Below are 19,947 nucleotides of genomic sequence, written 5' to 3'. Positions count from 1 at the left end.
ATCCAATCTGTTATCTCACACAGCTGGATTCTAATTGTTTGCTCAGTTGGTTGACTGAAATATGGGTTTCTGATGGATCACACTAAACGAGATTGGTATACAAGAGATTGCTTAGTATGCTGTAGAGGCAAGAACCTAAAGAATCATGGAAAAGGGAATGTTATTGTGTATTTATCATGTATTATGAGTACATCTACTTCCTAACTATGTCCAGAGAGAGGGCCATAAGATGTTACTGCTAACAATAAATTGAGTAATGAACAGGCAAGTATATTTTTAAAGTCTTAACATGGCTATTCTTAAGCAGAGGATGCTGAGAGTGACTCTAAAGCTTGATATGTCATCTTGATTTCAGTAGTGATGCCAGGATCTCATGTAAAGTAAATTAAGAAGCTGAACTTAATCACCTGGATGATTAACCAAGGAAGGCCTGGTTACCTTAATATGCACCAGGAATGTCATGCTAGACAGAATAATTTGAGTTGGAGGAATTTTTATCCGCAGCTAACTGATCCTGTGATACAATGGTAGAGACAGTATGTTTGTTAACTAAATTATGTTCCATTTTTCTCTGAGATTCATACTCAGGTACTGCTTTTCCCAGACTGTGTTGCAGTTAGGTGACTGATTTCTGGCCATTGGAATGTGAGCAGAAGTTATATTTACTAATTTCATATCTCTTCCATATGAAAACTCCAACATAATCTTCCATGAGTCTTCTCCCTTCCTCTGTTTTCCTGATGAATGTAAACACCCAAGGCAACCTTGGAAATCACATTTACAGATTGTGAAGCTTCCTGCCACCATGGTCCCTAAACGATTGCATGGAGCTGGTCCCATCCTATCCCACCTGCATTGAACTACTATCGGAATGAAAATTAAAATTTAAGTTTGCTAAGCCTCTGAGATTTTGGAAATGATTGTACAGTAATTAGCCTACCTTGTCATCTACTAGGAGAGAAATGAATAGGTGGTGTGATGGTTAATATTCAGTGTCAACTTGAGTGTATTGAAGGATGCAAAGTATTGTTCCTGGGTGTGTCTGTGAGGGTGTTGCCAAAGGAAATTAACATTTGAGTGAGTCAGTGGACTGGGAAAGGCAGACCCACCTCAATCTGGGTGGGCACAATCAATCAGCTGCCAGCGCGGCCAGAATAAAAGCAGGCAGAAGAACGTGTAAAGACTAGACTGGTTTAGTCTCCCTGCCTACATCTTTCTCCCATGCTGGCGCTTCCTGCCCTCAAACATTAGACTCCAAGTTCTTCAGCTATGGGATTCTTGGGTCTTTTACCACAGATCGAAGGCTGCACTGTCGGCTTCCATACTTTTGTGGTTTCAGGACTCAGACTAGCTTCCTTGCTCCTCAGCTTGCAGATGGCCTATTGTGGGACCTCACCTTGTGATCGTGTGAGTCAAAACTCCTTAATAAACTCCCCTTTATAAATATATCTATCTTATTATTTCTGTTTCTTTAGAGAACTCTGACTAATACAGGCGGCCCACTAATTTTTTACTTGATTGGGTGATCAAAAACTCCTAATCACGGCAAACAGAGAGCTGGTATAAACTACTAGATAGTCTAGGTTCTCTCTTAATTACAAGACCCAAGTCAGTTCAACTATCATACCCAGAGCCCCTTGAGAGAGGACCTTACTATAACATCATAAGTATGTACTGGGAATAGTCTTCTCCAAAGAACCTGCAGCCACAGTTAAATATCATTGGTCTCAATGGATACATGAGAAAACTGAGACTCAGAAAAGTTTTTCAAGATCATACACCTAATAAATGGTAGAACTGGGATTGTAGCTTATATTCCTAATTCTTAGACGATGAGATTATTCATTACAAATTTTTATTATATGGTATCCATATATTGTTTCTGCTGTTAACTGTCAGTTCTCTTCAATCAGGGCATGAATGAGATTATCTTTTTCCTCACAAATTGATGTGAAGGTATGAAGTGGGTGGTTTGCCACTGCAGGCTTCATCTTCAACATTTTCTAGTCCCTTCCTAAAATGAGTTATCCATTTGTGAACTGCCAATTTATTTCAGGCATTGTCCCCCTAAAGTTTTTGTAAAGGATCAATGATTTCAGGATTCTTTCCCCCAAGCTTCACCATAAATCTGATGTTTGTTCTTGCTTCAATTTTAGCAGAATTCATATTGCTCTGATAGGGGCTTTTTCAAACTGATTTCTTATCTTTAGTACCTCAAACTAGATCTCATTCAGACATCTTATAACAACTTAGTATGAGTTAATTTTGGTGCGAAAACATTTTTAAATATATGCATAGTTTTTTCATAATATGCATTTTTCATGAACTTTTTGAAGATCCCTTATAGAATCATACAACATGTGACATTTTGTGTCTGGCTTCTTTCACTTAGCATAATATTTTCAAAGTTCATTTATGTTACAGTATATATCAGTGCTCCATTCGTTTTTATTACTAAAAATTCATTGTATGGATACACCACATTTTGTTTAATGGCTTATCTATTGATTCCCTTTTTTGTTGTTGGCATTTTGGGGGTTACTGTGAGTAATGTTATGAACATTTGTGTACAAGTTTTGTCTGGACATATATTTCAATTCTTTTGAATACATACCTATGGATAGAATTGCTGGATCACATGATAGTTCTGTGTATAACTTTTGGAAGGACTACCAAATTGTTTTCACAGCGACTGAATAATACATTCCCACTAGCAATGTATGAGGGTTACAATTTCTCCACATCCTCATCAACACCCATTACTGTTTCTTTCTTTCTTTGTTTTGATAATAGCCATGCTAGTGGGGCACATCTCCAGCAGTTCTGCTTTTCTGACCTTTCTGCTTCATAAAGATTTAAAACTTTGGAAGAAATCATTAAGTAAATTAAAAGGCAAGGCAAGACCAAGAGAAAAAATTGCAGTTTATATATTAGACAAAAAACTTTAATCTAGAATTTATAAAGAACTGTTGCAACTCATTGATAATAGGAAAAATGAACTAACTAAAAAACAGAAAACTGTTTGAATGTGTAATTCACAAAAAGATATATGAAAGGCTGAGTACATGAAAAGATGCTGTCTCATTACTCAACAAAGAAATGAAAATCAAAACCATAAGATACCACTATATACAATTTAGAATGGTTGAAAAATTTTAAATATTAACAAAAATGACCTGACCTTATTAAGTGTTGGTGAGGATGTGGAGAAATTGGAACTTTCCCACTCTACTTATAGAAATATAAATTGTAAAATCATCTTGGAAAACAGTTTGGCAGTTTCTTAAAAATTAGACATACATCTTCTATATAATGTAGCCATTTCATTCCTAGGTATTTACTCAAGAAAAATAAAAAGATATGTCCACACAAACATTTGTATGTGCATGTTCATATTAGCTTTACTTGCAATAGCCAAAAATTGGAAAGTACTTAAATGTACATCAACAGATAAATGGATAAGCATTCAACATATTTCTATTCAGCAATAGAAAGGAATACACTATTATTACATGCAAAGTTATTACGATCAATGAATAAAGCCAGAAAAAAAGAGAGTATATGCTCTATGATTCAATTTATTTAAAAGTACTATAAAATCCAAACTAAAGTGGCAAAAAACAGATCAGAGGTTGTCTAGGCTTGAAGATGGAGGGAGAGATGGATTGCAAATGGGAAAAAAAGAGTCTTTTGGAGGTGATTAAAGTGTTTGCTATTTTGCTAATTTTTAAAATTTTTAGTTTTGCTATTTTGATTGTGGTCATGGTTTCATAGGCTTAAATATAGATAAAATAGGTTAAATTGAATGCTTTAAATATGTGCTTTGTAAACTTTAGTTATACTCCAATAAAGCTAAAATAATTACACCCATGTAGATACAGACTGAAAGAACTGAAAGTGGCAAACTGTTTTGGTATTTTATTCTTTTTTTTTAACTGTTATTTTAGGTTCAGGGTTAGATGTGCAGGTTTGTTATACAAGTATACTTGTGACTTGGGAGTTTGGTGTACAGATTATTTTGTCACCTGGGTACTAAGCATAGCATAGTACCCAATTTCTTTTTCTCTTGAACATCTCCCTCCTTCCACTCTCCACCATCAAGTAGGATGAGTGTCTGTTCTTTCCCTCTTTGTGTCCACATGTTCTCATCATTTAGCTCCCACTTATTAGTGAAAACATGTGGTATTTGGTTTTCTCTTCCTGAATTAGTTTGCTAAGGATAATGGATTCCAGTTCCATCCATGTTCCTACAAAGGACATGATCTCGTTCTTTTTTTATGGCTGTGTAGTATTCCGTGGTATATCTGTACCACATTTTATTTATCCAGTCTACTGTTGATGGGCATTTAGGTTGATTCCATGTCTTTGTTATTGTGTATAGTGCTGCAATGAACATATGCATTCGTGCGTCTTTATGGTAGAACAATTTATATTCCTTTGGGTGTATACCCAATAGTGGGATTGCTGGGTTGAACAGTAGTTCTGGTTTTGTTCCTTGAGGAATCACCACACTGCTTTCTACAATGGTTGAACTAATTTACATTCCCACCAGCAGTGTATAAGCGTACCCTTTTCTCCACAACCTCACTAGCATCTGCTATTTTTTTTGACTTTTTAATACTAGCCATTCTGACTGTTGTGAGATGGTATCTCATTTTGATTTGCATTTCTCTAACGATTTGTTATATTGACCATTTTTCCCATAAGCTTCTTGACCGCATGTATGTCTTCTTTTGACAAGTGTGTGCTCATATCCTTTGCCCACCTTTTAATGGGGTTGTTTGTGTTTTGCTTGTATGTTTGTTCAAGTTCCTTGTAGATTCTGAATATTAGACCTTTGTCAGATGTAGAGGTTGCAAATATTTTCTTTCTTTGTGTAGGTTGCCTGTTTAATCTGTTGCTAGTTGCTGTGCAGAAGCTCTTTAGTTTAATTAGATCCCATTTGTCAATTTTTGCTTTTGTTTCTATTGCTTTTGTTGTCTTTGTTGTGAAATCTTTGCCATTTCCTATGTCCAGAATAGTATTGCCTAGGTTGTCTTCCAGGGTTTTTGTAGTTTGGAGTTTTACATTTAAGTCTTTAATCCATCTTGAGTTGATGTTTGTATATAGTATAAGGAAGGGGTCCAGTTTCAATCTTCTGCATATGGCTAGCCACTTATCCCAGCACCACTTATTGAATAGGGAATCCTTTCCCCATTGTTTGTGTTTGTCTAGTTTGTCGAAAATCAGATAGTTGTAGGTGTGCGGTCTTATTTCTGGGTTCTCTATTCTGTTCCATTTGTCTATGTGTCTGTGTTTGTACCAGTACCATGCTGTTTTGGTTACTGTAGCCCTGTAGTATAGTTTGAAGTTGGGTAGCATAATGCCTCCTACTTTGTTCTTTTTGCTTAGGATGGCCTTGGCTATTTGGGCTCTGTTTTTGATTTCATATGAATTTTAAAATAGTTTTTCCTAGGTCTGTGAAGAATGTCATTGGTAGTTTGGTAGAAATAGCCTTAATATATAAATATCTTCGGGCAGTATGGCCATTTTTACAATACTGGATCTTCTTATCCATAAGAATGGAGTGTTTTTCCATTTGTTTGTGTCATCTTTGATTTCTTTGTGTTTTGTAGTTCTCCTTGTGGAGATCTTTCACCTTGCTAGTTAGCTGAATTCCTAGGTATTTTATGCTTTTTGTAGCAATTGTCAATAGGAGTTCATTCCTGATTTGGCTCTCAGCTTAACTGTTGTTGGTATATAGCAATGCTAGTAATTTTTGCACATTGATTTTGTATCCTGAAAGCTGAAATTGTTTATCAGCTTAAGAAGCTTTTGGGATGAGACTACAGGGTTTTCTAGATATAGGATCACGTTATCTGCAAACAGGAATAATTTGACTTCCTCTCTATGTGAATGCACTTTGTTTCTTTCTCTTGCCTGACTGCCCTGGCCAGAACTTCCAGTACTATGTTGAATAGGAGTGATGAGAGAGGATTTCTTTGTCTTGTGCTGGTTTTCAAGGGAATGCTTCCAGCTTTTGCTCATTCAATATGATGTTGGCTCTGGGTCTGTCATAGATGGTACTTATTATTTTGAGGTATGTTCCTTCAATATCTAGTTTGTTGAGAGTTTTTAACATGAAGAAATGTTGAATTTTATCAAAAGCTTTTTCTGCATCCATTGAGATGATCAGGTGGTTTTTGCCTTTAGTTCTGTTTATGTGATGAATCATGTTTATTGATTTGTGTATGTTGTGTATGTTGCATCCCAGGGATTAAGCCCACTTGGTCATGGTGGATTAGCTTTTTGAAGTGCTATTGGATTTAATTTGCTAGTATTTCTTTGAGGATTTTGCATCAATGTTCTTTAAGGATATTGGCCTGAAGTTTTCTTTTTTGGTTGTATCTCTACCCAGTTTTGGTATCAGGATGATGCTGGCCTCATAGAATGAGTTGGGGAGGAGTCCCTCCTCATCAATTTTTTGGCAGAATTTCAGTAAGAATGGTGCCAGCTCTTCTTCATACATCTGGTAGAATTTGGGTGTGAATCTATTTGGTCCTGGGATTTTTTTAGTTGGTAGGATATTACTGAGTCACTTTTGGAGCTCATAACTGGTCTGTTCAGGGATTCAATTTCTTCTTGGTTCAGTCTTGGGAGGGTGTTATGTGTTCAGGAATTTATCCATTTTTCCTAGGTTTTCTAGTTTATGTGCATAGAAGTGTCCAAAGTGTTCTCTGATGGTTATTTGTATTTCTGTGGGATCAGTGGTAATATTCCCTTTGTCGTGTCTGGTAGTGTTTATTTGGATTATTTCTCTTTTCTTCTTTATTAGTCTAGCTAGTAGTTTATCTATCTTATTATTTTTTTTCAAAAAACCAGCTCCTGGATTTGTTGATGTTTTGAATGGTTTTTTTGTGTATCTGTCTCCTTCAGTTCAGCTCTCACTTTGGTTGTTTATTGTCTTCTGTTAGCTTTGAGGTTTGTTTGCTCTTGGTTCTCTAGGTTCTTTAGTTAAGATGTTAAGTTGTTAATCTGAGATCTTTCTAACTTTTTGATGTCCACATTCAATGCTATAAATTTCCCTCTGAACACTCCCTTAGCTGTGTCCCAGAGGTTCTGGTATGTTGTATCTTTGTTCTCATTAGTTTCAAAGAACTTCTTGATTTCTGCCTTAATTTCATTATTTACCCAAGTGTCATGCAGGAGTGAGTTGTTTAATTTCCATGTAATTGTATGGTTTTAAGCAATTTTCTTAATCTTGTTTTCCAGTTTTATTGTACTGTGGTCTGAGAGAGTGGTTGGTATGATTTCAGCACTTTTGCATTTGCTGAGGATTGTTTTATGGTCGAGTATGTGTTCGATTTTACAGTACGTGCCACATGTCAATGAGAAGAGTGTATATTCTATTATTTTTGGGTAGAGAGTTCTGTAGATGTCTAACGGTCCATTTGGTCCAGTGTTGAGTTCAGGGTCTTGGTTCTTTAGCCGGCTTGCCACTGTGTGTCTTTTGATTGGGGCATTTAGCCTGTTTACATTTAAGGTTAGTATTGATATGGGTGGATTTTATCCTATCATCATGATGGCAGCTGATTGTTATGCAGACCTGTTTGTGTGGTAGCTTTATAGTGTCATTGGTCTCTGTACTTAAGTGTGTTTTTTTAGTGGCTAATAATGGTCTTTTATTTTCATATTTAGTGTTTCTTTCAGGAGCTCTTGTAAGGCAGGTCTGGTGGTAACAGATTCCCTCAGAATTTGCTTGTCTGAAAAATATCTTATTTCTCCATCACTTATGAAGCTTAATTTGGCTGGATATGAAATTCTTCATTGGAATGTCTTTTCTTTAAGAATGTTGAATATAAGCCCCCAATCTTCTGGCTTGTAGGGTTTCAGCTGAGAGGTCTGCTGTTAGTCCGATGGACTTCCCTCTGGAGGTTACCTGTCTTTTCTCTCTAGCTGCCTTTATCATTTTTTCCTTCATTTCAACCTTGGAGAATCTCATGATTCTGTGTTTTGGAGGTGATTTTGTAAAGTATTTTATGGAGGTTCTCTGGATTTTCTGAATTTGAATATTAGCCTCTCTAGCCAGGTTGGGGAAGTTCTCATGGATGATATCCTGAAACATGTTTTCCAAGTTGCTTCCATTCTCCCCATTTCTTTCAGAGATGTCACTTGAGTCATAGATTTAGTCTTTTTACATAATCCCATATTTCATGGAGATTTTGTTCATTCCTTTTCATTCTGTTTTCTTTATTCTGATCTGATTGTCTTATTTCAGAAACTCAGTCATCAAGCTCTGAGATTCTTTCCTCAGCTTGGTCTATTCTGCTGTTAATGCTTGCAATTGCTTTATGAAATTCTTGTAGTGTGCTCTTCAGCTCTATCGAGTTGGTTACATTTTTTTCTATACTGGCTATTTTGTTTGTCGGCCCCTATATCTTTTAATTGTGACTCTTAGCTTCCTTCGATTGGGTTTCAACATTCTCCTGGATCTCAATCATCTTCGCTCCTATCCACGTTCTTAATTCTATTTCTGTCATTTCAGCCATCTCATTCTGGTTAAGGATCCTTGCTTGAGAACTGCTGCTGTCATTTAGAGGAAAGAAGACACTTAGCTTTTTGAGTTGTCAGAGTTCTTGCACTGGTTCTTTCTCATCTTTGTGTGTTGATGTTTCTTCAATCTTTGAAGTTGCTGTCCTTTGGATGTTTTTTTTTTCTTTTATCCTATTTGATGACCTTGCGGGTTTCATTGTGGTATAGTTCAGTTGACTGGTTTCATTTCTGGAAGATTTTAGGGGGGCAAAGTTCAGCTCAGGACTCCTGGACTATGTGCTGTAACACTGGGAGACTGGCATCAGCCCCCACTTTGTTCTCTGGCTCCTTGAGGTTAGGAACCTGCTGTGCTATAACGGCTGAGGTGTTCCCGGACTGCTGGTTATCACACTACGGTGGGTGGTGCCAGCCAAAGCACTTCCTAGGGCGGTAGCAGAGGGATCCATCCTTGTTCGTATGCGGCAGTAGCATCTGCAGCTACAGCATGGTAGGGTGCACACTCATCTGCTGCGACAGGGTACTGATGGGTGCTGTGTTGCTGGCCTCTGTGCGGGCTTTCGCAGCAGCGGCTAGCATTGACAGCGCGCGGCTGTGGGGGCGGGGCGGTGACAGGGCCCAGACGGCGACTGTGTGCGTGTTCACACTGGTGGTGGTGTTTGCGCCCTTTGTGAGCAGTCCAGCTGGCAGCAGTGGCCTCTTAGGGCAGGGGCGGGTCCACTTTTCTCTATGCTTAGTTTCGCACCTGGAGGCCATTTCCACGCACAGGGGTGGGGCACTCTGCCTGCCAACTCTCCAACAACAATGGTGGTTGGGGAAGGGGGCGGGGTGCACTCACGCCATCAAAAATGGCATGACCGGGTGCACAGGCACACCCGCGCTGGCGGGAGAGGGAAGGCAAGGTCGGCCTGCCAGCACACACGCACTGGCAAAGTGATATTGGGGGTGGCCAAGGGTGAGTATATGTGGGAAAAGCGGCCTGGTGAGGCTACAGTTGGGGGAGAGTGCGGGCGAGCTGGTGCGTGTCAGCGGGGGCCGTTCTGCTGGGGCATTCTGCTGGTTAGGTGAGATCCGCCGCCACCGGAGCTATGATGTGGCATGGGGGCTGCATTGCAAGCAGGCGCGGCTACGCTGGGCCCCCGCCAGAGGCCAGCGGATTGAGAGGTGCTCAGGTCAGACCGGTTCCGTCTCCTGGGCAAGATGGCTTTGCAGAGTTCAGGTCCCACAGTTGCCCTAGGGCTAAAGTCTCCTATAGGGGCGAGTCAAGCCTAGTGGGATGGGCAACACTGACCATGCTCCCACTGCAGATGCTCCTGCACCAAACCCTCTGGCCTCCACTCTAGCTGGAGTTCTACCCCTACCACTTCTCTGAGCAGCTCTCCCTGCCAATTCAAGTGTCCATAGTGGTCAAGGTTCTCCTCCTGCCAGGATTCCAAAGGCCTGTGGGCAGTTGGTTGCTCTTTGCCTGTTCATCTCACCCCTTCCCCAGGAGTAGGTGGGGACTAGGAATGAGTCCTGGTGTACCTGTCCCGGGCAGTGTTCCCAGTTTCCTCCCCCTTTAGTGCAGCATCTGTGTCTCTCCTCTGTCTGCTCTCAATGTCTTCCCTCAGAAGATCTGCTAGGAGTGTGCCAGTCGATGCCCTGTCCCTCCATGGGAGATGTTCCTCCTGGCTGCATCTAATTGGCCGTCTTACCCCCTCTCCTGGTATTTTATTCTTGTTATATTTGAATTGTTTATTTGTTTTTGCTTTTTTCATTAGAAGTTCAATCTTTTTCTTGCTGGCTGTCCTGGCCTATATGGGCTGCTATAACAAAATATCATAAACTGAGTGGCTTATAACAACAGAAATTTATTTCTCACAATTCTGGATGCTGTGAAGTTCAAGATTGGGTGTTGGTAGATTCCGTGTCTGATGAAGGCCTGCTTCCTGGTTCACAGAAAAGATGAAGGAGCTCTTTGGGGTCTCTCTCTCTCTCTCTCTTTTTTTTTTTTTGAGACGGAGTCTTGCTTGCTGTGTCACCAGGCTGGTGCAGTGGCGTGATCTCAGCTCACTGCAACCTCTGCCTCCCGGGTTCAAGCGATTCCCCTGCCTCAGCCTCCCCAGTAGCTGGGACTACAGCTGCGCACCACCACGCCTGGCTAATTTTTTATATTTTAGTAGAAATGGGGTTTCACCATGTTGGCCAGGATGGTCTCGATCTCCTGACCTCGTGATCTGCCTGCCTCAGCCTCCCAAACTGTTGGGATTACAGGCGTGAGCCACCACGCCCAACCTGGGGTCTCCTTTATAAGGGTACTGATCCTATTCATGAGGACTCTGCCTTCATGACCTAATTCCCCCCCAAAAGCGCCACCTTCTAATACCATCACCTTGGGAATTAGGTTTTCAACATTTTAATTTTAGGAGGGAAACAAATATTCGGTCCATAACACTGGCCTTTTTAAAGACTTCTTCAGTGATATCTCCAATTTCTGTAATATGAAGACAGCAGCATATGCTGCTGTGTAAGATTAGACTGATTCTCCTCTTCTCAGAGGTCTTGTCAGTCTTTCTCCTCTTAAGTTCTAGAAGATTTGCCAGGCATTAGTTGCCAGGCATCCTTCCCAAGCTTTGCTCCAAAATCCATAAAAACATGCACATTTTCCTCAAGAAACTAAAATTTTACAAATATGAATGTATAAACCACTGATAGGGATGAATGTGTTAGCCCTTTTTCTTCACTCTTGGTTTATTTGCTTTTGTTGGTTTTTATAAAAGAGTCATTATATTTTCTTGCTAGTCTCTTTAGAGGCATTCACTGACATCTCTCTGTTGTCACCTTAAAAAGACAAAATGTATTGCCCACCAAGATCAAGGAAAGCTGACCCTCCCATGGGATGTATAAATGTGTTCGCTGTGATAGCTCTGTTCTTCTTCAGTCACCTGATCCAGCCCCCTCTAGCTTTTTCTAGAAAATTCTCTCTTTACTCCTCCACCCTTGCAGCAACACAGAGGTAAGGGAGTTTTCTTCAGTTCTTCAAACAATCACGCTCCTGATCATGTTCTGGTCACTGAACTTTATGTCCTCTAAAGTTTTGTGCTCGTCGCCTACCATCACAGAAACTCCCACGATAGGAGTCTTAATTTAGTTCTCCTTCAACCAATTACATTGTGACCCAATTCCCTGACCTTTACCATTTCCAGCAAATTCTGTCCTTATCATCCTGCTCTCCCAGAAACACCAAGGAGACAGGGCTCATTTTGGTACTTCAAAAAACCATATTCTGAACCCAAGCATTGACACTTATTTCTTCCAGAAAGTCTGTCCTTATTCCTTATCCTCCCCCAAAAACCCCAGTGAGGAGGCTTCAGCTTTCTTTCAACTAATCATGTTCTGATCTCACACCCCCACAGCTAGCTTTTTTTGTGAGGGAGGTAGATTGAGGCTACTTTGGGAAATCCACAATTGGTCGTTGCCAGAAGGCATAGTACTCATTTTCAGAGGAACCAAAAGATCATTCATGGACTCTACTCAGTCAACTAGCCTTTTTGAAGTGCCTGAGTTCACCACTGTGCATTTTCAAATCAGACTCTATATCATCCTCTTCCTCTAGACAGGTGAAAGATCACTCCAGCTCCAAAATTATCCAAAACTCCAGAGTTTCCCTTAAATGTGGTTCTCAGTTGAACATGCAGGAATTCTGATGACTAAATAGTGTGAAGTTCATATAAAGTGATTTTTGCATAAGTTGTATATGCTTTTCCATTTACACTGATTGGCAATCAGTACATACTGCAAAAATTTCCAAATAATTCTTTGTGGAGGCAATGTGGCGAGAAGACAAGCACCCTGAAGCACTAAGGCTGTGGTCACAGCTTTCACTAATTGGCTGTATGACCTTAGGAAAAATCGCTTTCTTAACAATTCCTCACTTGTGAAACCAAGTTTGCACCAAATAAGTGATTTTCATTCTTTTTTTCACTGTGATCTACTTAGAAATACATCTTAAAGGTGGCAATATTTACTACATAGAACACATTATTTTCTCGAAAACAATTCTTAACACTACTCACGGGTGATAGGATGACTTTTGTTCTCTTTTTAAAACATTGCTTGTTGTAACCCACAAAACTGATTTCAAGAGCCATAGAGTGGCAATCCTAACTTTGAACAACACTAGAGGATCTTACTTTTTTTATCCCTCAATATTAAAAATTAAAGTGTACTTGAGATGTAGAAAAACAATGTATAGAAAAACAGCCTCATTCTTGCTGAGTCTCTTTTACCATCCTCAGCTTGTCATCAAGTTACAAAAGTCAAATATTCTGCATCTCCAGATGATAAGGTCCAATAGAAAATGGCCCAGGCTGGATTCCCCCACCCCCAAGATATTCAGCAGGGGTTAGCCTTGGTACTTAACATCTCTAAGTCCCAGTGACCTCATCTGTAAAAGTGGGATAACAATACAGATTTTATAGGTTGTTCTAAGAATAAAATGAGATCCTGGATGTGAAACTGCTGACAGGGGTGATGAATTCTGAGTTCCTCAGGCTGTGACCTTCAGGCATGTTTTGCTTTGCACAGTGAATAACTTTGCCACTGTCCCTACCACTCCTATAATCATCAGTCTTATTTTAAGGTCTCATACTTTTCTTTTTTAATTACTTGCCCATCAAAGTCAGATTTATCTTGATTTTGTTTATTGTTTATGGTTATGACACATTATATATATATACACACACACATATTTATATAGTTACATACACACACACCAATGGCACTGATTTTGGTACACATCAGAATTACTTAAGAGAGTTTGTTAAAAATGGAGATTCTGGAGCCCCACTCTGTGAGTCTGGACGATAGGTCCTACATTTTTAAATGCCCCTGCCTGCCCCCAAGGTGTTTTTATACAGATGGTAGACTCACTCCGAAAAACACTAGAACATACATTCTTAAAATATCAAACATTGAATTCTGGGTATGATCATTCTTTTTTGGTCAGGGACAAGAAAAAAACTGTCAAAGACAACTGAGATTTTGAGTCCAGGTAGCCGGAGGAGGAAAAGTAATATTTACAAAAAATAAGGACTGGAATGAAAGAAGAAGATGATGGAATACAGACTGCTTTTTGAACTGCTTTATGCATTTCATATTATGAAAAGAGTATTTTTCCTAAAATAGGTGAATTGCCATGCTGACCGTAACTTTTAGGCTGAGACAAAACAATATTCAATTAGAATTCTAATTTCCATTAGAAACTGCTAAGTGGAAACACCAAAAGGCTTACAGAAAAAGTAAATCACAAAAATACAAGCTTGTAAAGCAGTGTTCACATTAACCTCAGCGAAAACTTTTAGGATTCAAGGTATGAGGCAAAAGTCATAATGGTTGTCAGGTTCAGGAGTTTGGAAGCGCATATAGTGCCTCATCTGCTGTTCCCTAGTCTTTCTCTTGATTTCCATCATCTGCCCTACAAACCTTTCTACATCATCTCTCGCTTCATTGTGCTCAATATGCCTATTAGGTATGGCCCATCGAAAATTAGGGACAAGTCGCCTAACTCGCCCCCGCCTGATATTTCCTCCAGGCTTCTGGCCTTCACCCCCTCCCAAATGGCGGGATTCTTCTTCATTCTGCGTGGGGGCCTGCTCCCCTCCTTCGTTTTCTTGTTGGGCATTTTCCCCGTTGAGATTGTTTGCCGCTAGTTCCTCTTTGGACTCCATTACTCCTAGGAGACAAGAGAGAGAAAATGGGCTGAATTCTTGGTGGACTGATAAGCACTGAGGACAGAGGCCCTACTAGGCACCTTTCAAAATTCAGAGCCCTGGACTTGACTTTATACTCTAACATTTCATTTTTTTCCACCTGAGAAGCCAGTATGCCCTGTGGGGTGCCCCCAATCCGAGCCCCTCCCTTCCGCAAAGCCCACCATTTTCCCTGTAGATCCATCTCCAGGCTTCCGCAGACAGCAAAATGGAGGACGAGGATGGGATGTGGGAAGGGGAGGGTTGCATGGGGTAGAGGGGGGCGAGGGTGAAGGCATGGATTGGGGTCTCAGACTGGGCTTTCCTCACGTTCCGGCCCCCGCCTCACCACCGTCCCTCGCACCGACCTGGGCCTATCCTTGCAGTCTTCTCCTCCGGATTCTTGACGCGAGGTGCGCCGCCGCGACACTTAGCCCCGCAGACCTGCAGACTGCCGGGGTGGGGGAAGTGGGGGCTGCTGCAGCAGAACGCTAGCTAGGAACTACCGCCATCCGGCCCCTTCCCCGCCCCGCCCCGAGGCCCTGGCCCTGGCCCTGGCCCTCCTCGCCACCCTTGCCCCTCGCCACCCTTGCCCCCCGCCTCAGCCGCCCCGCCCCGCAAGCTGACCACCATTTTCTGAACCAAGAAGTGCGGGGCAGGGGTGTCGGAAAAGCTTGCGCTGATGGCGTAGGCAGGTGTTTCCGAAGGGTCGTAGCCCCAGGACCGCCGGCTCCCCCGGGGCCGGGCACCTCTCCGCTCAAGGAAGGCTCGCGGGCCCGCCGCGGGGCCCGGGGGCTGCATCGCGGACCGATTGCTTCCCCGCAAGCTCCCCCGGGGTGGGCATCCGCAGGCCGGAGCCACTCCCTCACACCAACCCCAGGGACCCCCCCGCCGGGTTCCTTACCTGCTCCCCCTCCGCTTCCTAATTTCGGGGCCGCCCCTGGCCCACACGTCCTCAAGGCCACCGGGAGCAGGTACCACCGCAGAGAAGGGAACGAGCCACGACGGCTCTGACGCCAGAGCGAGACAACACTCAGTGTTGGCCGGTCACGTGGGGCTGTTGTCATCGCCAACAGCTCCGCCCCCGTCCCACGCCCCCTCCTGCAGCCCGGAGTCAGGCGGGGCTTTCGGGTCAGCCCCTATCCTCATCCGGAGTCTCTTTTAGTATCTCCAGACTGGCCGCCCCTTCCACTCTCCTGTCTTTGTGTATTCTTGGGACTTCCTCTGCCTCCTCAAGAAGGAAGCTGTCTTCTCAGGGAGCTGTTGGCCATTCCCACTTCTGTGGGGACTTGCCTCTCCCTGTCCTGGGCTCCCAGGATTTTCCCCACATCTCCCAACCAGGACGCGGGCGCAGAATTTAAAGGGGTGCAAAATTCCTCAGCAGTCAAGAAAAATAACATTTTAATGCAACATTTTAAAAAACAAAATTATTGCAAGAAAATTTATGATGAGCAAGACGTCAAAAATTTAAATAAAGAGAGCATCAGTCCCGCCCACCTCAATGGCAAACTGTGGTCCTTGTTACCAATGCTCATCCTTTTCTCCACACCAGAACGTTTGGGGGGAACAGGAAATGAGTCAAGGATAGTGGATTTTTTTCTAATTCTTCTTAATATCTTTCTGTTCTGTTCCTTTTTTTGGGGGGTGGGGCAGAGTCTCGCTCTGTCGCGCAGGCTGGAGTGCAGTGGCGCGATCTCGGCTCACTGCAAGCTCCGCCTCCCGGGTTCACGCCATTCTCCTGCCTCAGCCTCCTGAGTAGCTGAGACTACAGGCGCCCGCCAGCACGCCCGGCTAATTTTTTGTGTTTTTAGTAGAGACGGGGTTTCACCGTGTTAGCCAGGATGGTCTGGATTTCCTGACCTCGTGATCCGCCCACCTCGGCCTCCCAAAGTGCTGGGATTACAGGCGTGAGCGCCCGGCCCCTTTTTTGTTTAAGAAACAGTCTTTATAGTTTAACTTTATCTTAACTTTAATGGAAAATTTCGAACATTTGGAAAAATGGAATAGTATAATGCAAACCCCATGTACTAGTCCTCACTCAGATTCCACAGTTAACAACTCATGGCCAATCTTATTTCGTCTTTATCTTACCCTCTTCCCAACCTTAAAATTATTTCTGAAGCAAATTCTAGACATAATATCACTTTAGGCATAAATATTTCAAAGTATATATCTACAAGATAAGGGTTTTCTTCTTTTTAGCATATAACCACAATACTGTTGTCACATTTAATAATTCACAATTCCTTAATATCACTTTATGTCTAATCTGTGTTCAAATACCCAATTGTGTTATAGTTTTTTTAACAGTTTGTTTGAATCAAGATACAAATAAGATATGCGCATTTTGATTGGTTGCCAAATTTCCTAAATTTCTTTTAATCTGTGGGTTTTCATTTTTTAATTTTTTCTTTAATTATTGATGAAATAGTCATTTGTTCTGTATTTTCCTACAGTCTGGATCTCAGTGGTGTCATTAACACATTATCTCTTTACTCTGTGGTTCCTATAAGATGGTAACTAATTCTAGAAAAGCATCCTGGAATTTGGGTTCAATTTCAATTCAAGTTTGTCCAAGGGAAAGCAAATACTCTTTCTGTTTTCCTCTTTTTGGGATTTTAGCTGAAATATTTCTATAAAGAGACCCTTCCTATTTTAGGTCGGGCTCCCTAGAAGCAGAACTTGGAACAGAGATCCTTATGAATGTAGTTTCTTGTAATGCTCTCTCAGGTTAAAGGAAGTAAAGGCAGCAGGACAGGGCTGGGGAGCAGGGCAGTGGTGAAGAATGGGGTTTAACTAGAGATTAAGTTTAGTTAATCGCACCTGAAAACTCTGAAGCACACACAAGTCATCCCACCTTGACAGTAAGTCACTGGCTTTTTGTAGCTCAGCGTCAGTCACAGATCAAAGTCTGTAGGTGGAGCAGAGCATAGTCTCTGGAGCAAGGTGGCTCCCATTTGGCAGAGAACAATTCCCTGGAGAAGAGGTAAAATGTGAGTTGTATGGCTCAGGCCTGTAATCCCAGCAATTTGGGAGGCTGAGGTAGGAGGATTGCTTGAGCCCAGGAGTTTGAGACCAGCCTGGGCAACATAGGGAGAACCCCATCTCCATACACACACACACACACACACACACACACATGCATACACACACACAAATTTAGCTGGGTGTGGTGGCACGCAACTTTGGTCCCGCCTACTTGAGAAGCTAAGGAGGGAGAATTGCTTGAGCCCGGGAGGTCAAGGCTACAGTGAGCTATGACTGTACCACTGCACTCCAGCCTGGACAACAGAGTGAGACCTTGTCCCCTCACTCCTCCCGAAAAAAGATGTAAGTTGTTATCAGCCAACACACACAGCCAGGGAAGGCTTCATAGGTATATGACTTGTGCTGTGGCACAGGGCCCTGATGTCAGAAGAGTTCTACTCCTGGTTTAATGCTCTGCTGTCGTGTTGAAAGTTTTACTGATTTTTATTTCTGAATACCGTCAGGCATAGATGTGTCTACAGGTTATCTAAACTGTATTCAGAAACAAGTCCAGTTGGCTTACAGGTGCCTCCAACTTCTGTGTCTCCTTCCTTCTCCCCTAGGTACTTCCATGTTTACTGCATACTGCTGTCCCTTCTACTGGCCTTTTCCCTTCTGCTGACCTAATATGCCAAAGCTCCATTGATTTATCTGGGCTTTTTGTTGAGCCAGAGACCCACTCTGTCCCTAACAAAGTGGATAAAGGCTAGGTGTGGTGGCTCACGCCTATAATCCCAGCACTTTGGGAGGCCGAGGCAGGTCTCTCTGAAAAAAAAAAAAAGGTGTGCATAAAACCTCTTTCTTTATTTTATACTTACAGGTACTGTGAGATACACATATTCATCTGTGGTTTTTGGCTCATAATTCCCATAGCCTTTGTTATTTCCTAAGTTGCTAGAACAATCAGCATATTTTTCATTAAAGTATTTGGCCTTTTGTTTCGGAACAGCTTCAGAATCATAAACATAAAAGACTGTCTTTCTTGGCTGGGCGCAGTGGCTCACACCTGTAATCCCAGCACTTTGGGAGGCCGAGGCGGGTGGATCATGAGGTCAGGAGATCGAGACCATCCTGGCTAACACGGTGAAACCCCGTCTCTACTAAAAGTACAAAAAATTAGCTGGGCGTAGTGGCAGGCTCCTGTAGTCCCAGCTACTTGGGAGGCTGAGGCAGGAGAATGGCGTGAACCCGAAAGGCAGAGCTTGCAGTGAGGCGAGATCGCACCACTGCATTCTAGCCTTGGCGACACAGCAAAACTGTCTCAAAAAAAAAAAAAAAAAGACTGTCTTTCCGTGTATGTTGGGGCTCTTTCAGGCTTCAGAAGCAGGCCTCAAAAGACAGAATTTCTCTCCCTGACCTTCTCTTGCTCTCCTTTCACCTACTCCTTTTTTCTCTCCAAGGCAGGCCACATAAACTAAAAATATACTCTAGTTTTCCCCTGCCTTTCTGTCTTGGAGGTGGCCATAAGTAAATTCTCCGATTTACCTTGTCTGACCGTAGGTCATAATGATGCAGTAATGGGAAGCTCCCGTATTTGGGGCTTAGCCAGGGAGGCTTCTTGGCTTCAACCCAAAAAATAAATCAAGGGTGAGCTAGTGGTGTTGGGCAACAATCTGTTTTTGAACAGTACTGCTCTTTGTGGAGCAGGGCTAAATCAAAGGCAGTGCACCCAGAGTCAGCAACATATGAGCTCTTGGCAACTATATTTATACTCACTTATTCCCGCTTTCAATTACACACAAATTAGGGAGTGGGTTAATGCAAATTGAAGGGTAGGTTATTTAGAACTTTCTAGGAAAGGAGCAGTAACTTCTGGGCCATTGCCATGGCATTTTGGAAACTGTGGCACTAGGTGGGAGTGTCTTATACTAATGAGCAATGAGAGCAGCTAGAGATCGCTTTTGTCGCCATCTGCTGGTTTTTGCGTTTCTTCACTTTAATCTGTCAGGACCAGGGAAATAAATCCTGTGGGTCTCTACTTCAATAAGACCCCAATTCAGAAGGGGTCCTCCCCCATACCCAGGATGAAGAAATGCTGCACAGAGAGGCCAAGAAGAATCTGAATAGTCAGGCCTTGCTGGGTTTCCCTACTCAGTCTAATAGTGTTAGATCATACCCTTTTTGTTCAATCACATTTTTACATGGTTGTCCATGATAGTCCTGCCTATCTAATGACATCTTGATAAAAGGCCCAAGGGGATGGGACACAGAGAGCTTCTGGACAGGTAAACTCACGGAGGCCTGCAAGAAGGTAAACAAGAACTCATCAGCTTGCCGGGAGGGCAGTACACCCCAACTCCACAGGAACGAGAGCTCTGGTGCTCGGGACTCTTTCAGACCTTGCCCTATGTATCTCTTCATCTGGTTGCTTACCTGTATCTTTTAAAATATTCTTCATAATGAGCCAGTACACACGTGTCCCTGAGTTTTGTGAGCCACTCTAGCAAATTAATGAAGCCTGAATAAGGGGTTTTGGGAATCTTAACCTGAAGCTGGTTGGTCAGAAGTTCCAGAGGCCGAGACTTGCCACTGGTGTCTGAAGCGGGGACAGTCTTATGGGACAGAGACTGCAACTTGTGGGATCTAATGCTATCTCCAGGTAGATAACATTAGAATTGAATTGGGTTAGAGGATGCCCAGATGGTGTCCACTGCAGAGAAAA

At 42.3% G+C, this 19,947-nt stretch overlaps 2 protein-coding genes across 2 annotated transcripts in view; one reads left to right on the top strand and one right to left on the bottom strand.

The window, feature by feature from the left end:
• The first annotated feature begins 8,947 nt into the window (after positions 1–8,947).
• NXF3 (nuclear RNA export factor 3) overlaps positions 8,948–19,947 on the top strand; it is a 144,887-nt gene continuing 133,887 nt past the window's right edge. Inside the window, exon 1 of the mRNA XM_055375489.1 lies at positions 8,948–9,019. The gene's annotated coding sequence lies outside the window, so the exon portion shown is untranslated. The remainder of the gene's footprint in view (positions 9,020–19,947) is intronic.
• Positions 13,190–15,320, bottom strand: BEX4 (brain expressed X-linked 4). Its single transcript, XM_004064571.3, has 3 exons — positions 15,163–15,320; positions 14,627–14,709; positions 13,190–14,242 (listed from the first exon to the last, which is right to left on the bottom strand). The coding sequence occupies exon 3, from the start codon at positions 14,235–14,237 to the stop codon at positions 13,875–13,877; it is 363 nt and encodes a 120-aa protein (XP_004064619.1). The 5' UTR covers positions 14,238–14,242; positions 14,627–14,709; positions 15,163–15,320; the 3' UTR covers positions 13,190–13,874.

Source organism: Gorilla gorilla, chromosome X (assembly GCF_029281585.2).
Source record: "Gorilla gorilla gorilla isolate KB3781 chromosome X, NHGRI_mGorGor1-v2.1_pri, whole genome shotgun sequence".
In the NCBI taxonomy this organism is placed as follows: domain Eukaryota; kingdom Metazoa; phylum Chordata; class Mammalia; order Primates; family Hominidae; genus Gorilla; species Gorilla gorilla.
This window is presented reverse-complemented; position numbering and strand designations above follow the sequence as displayed.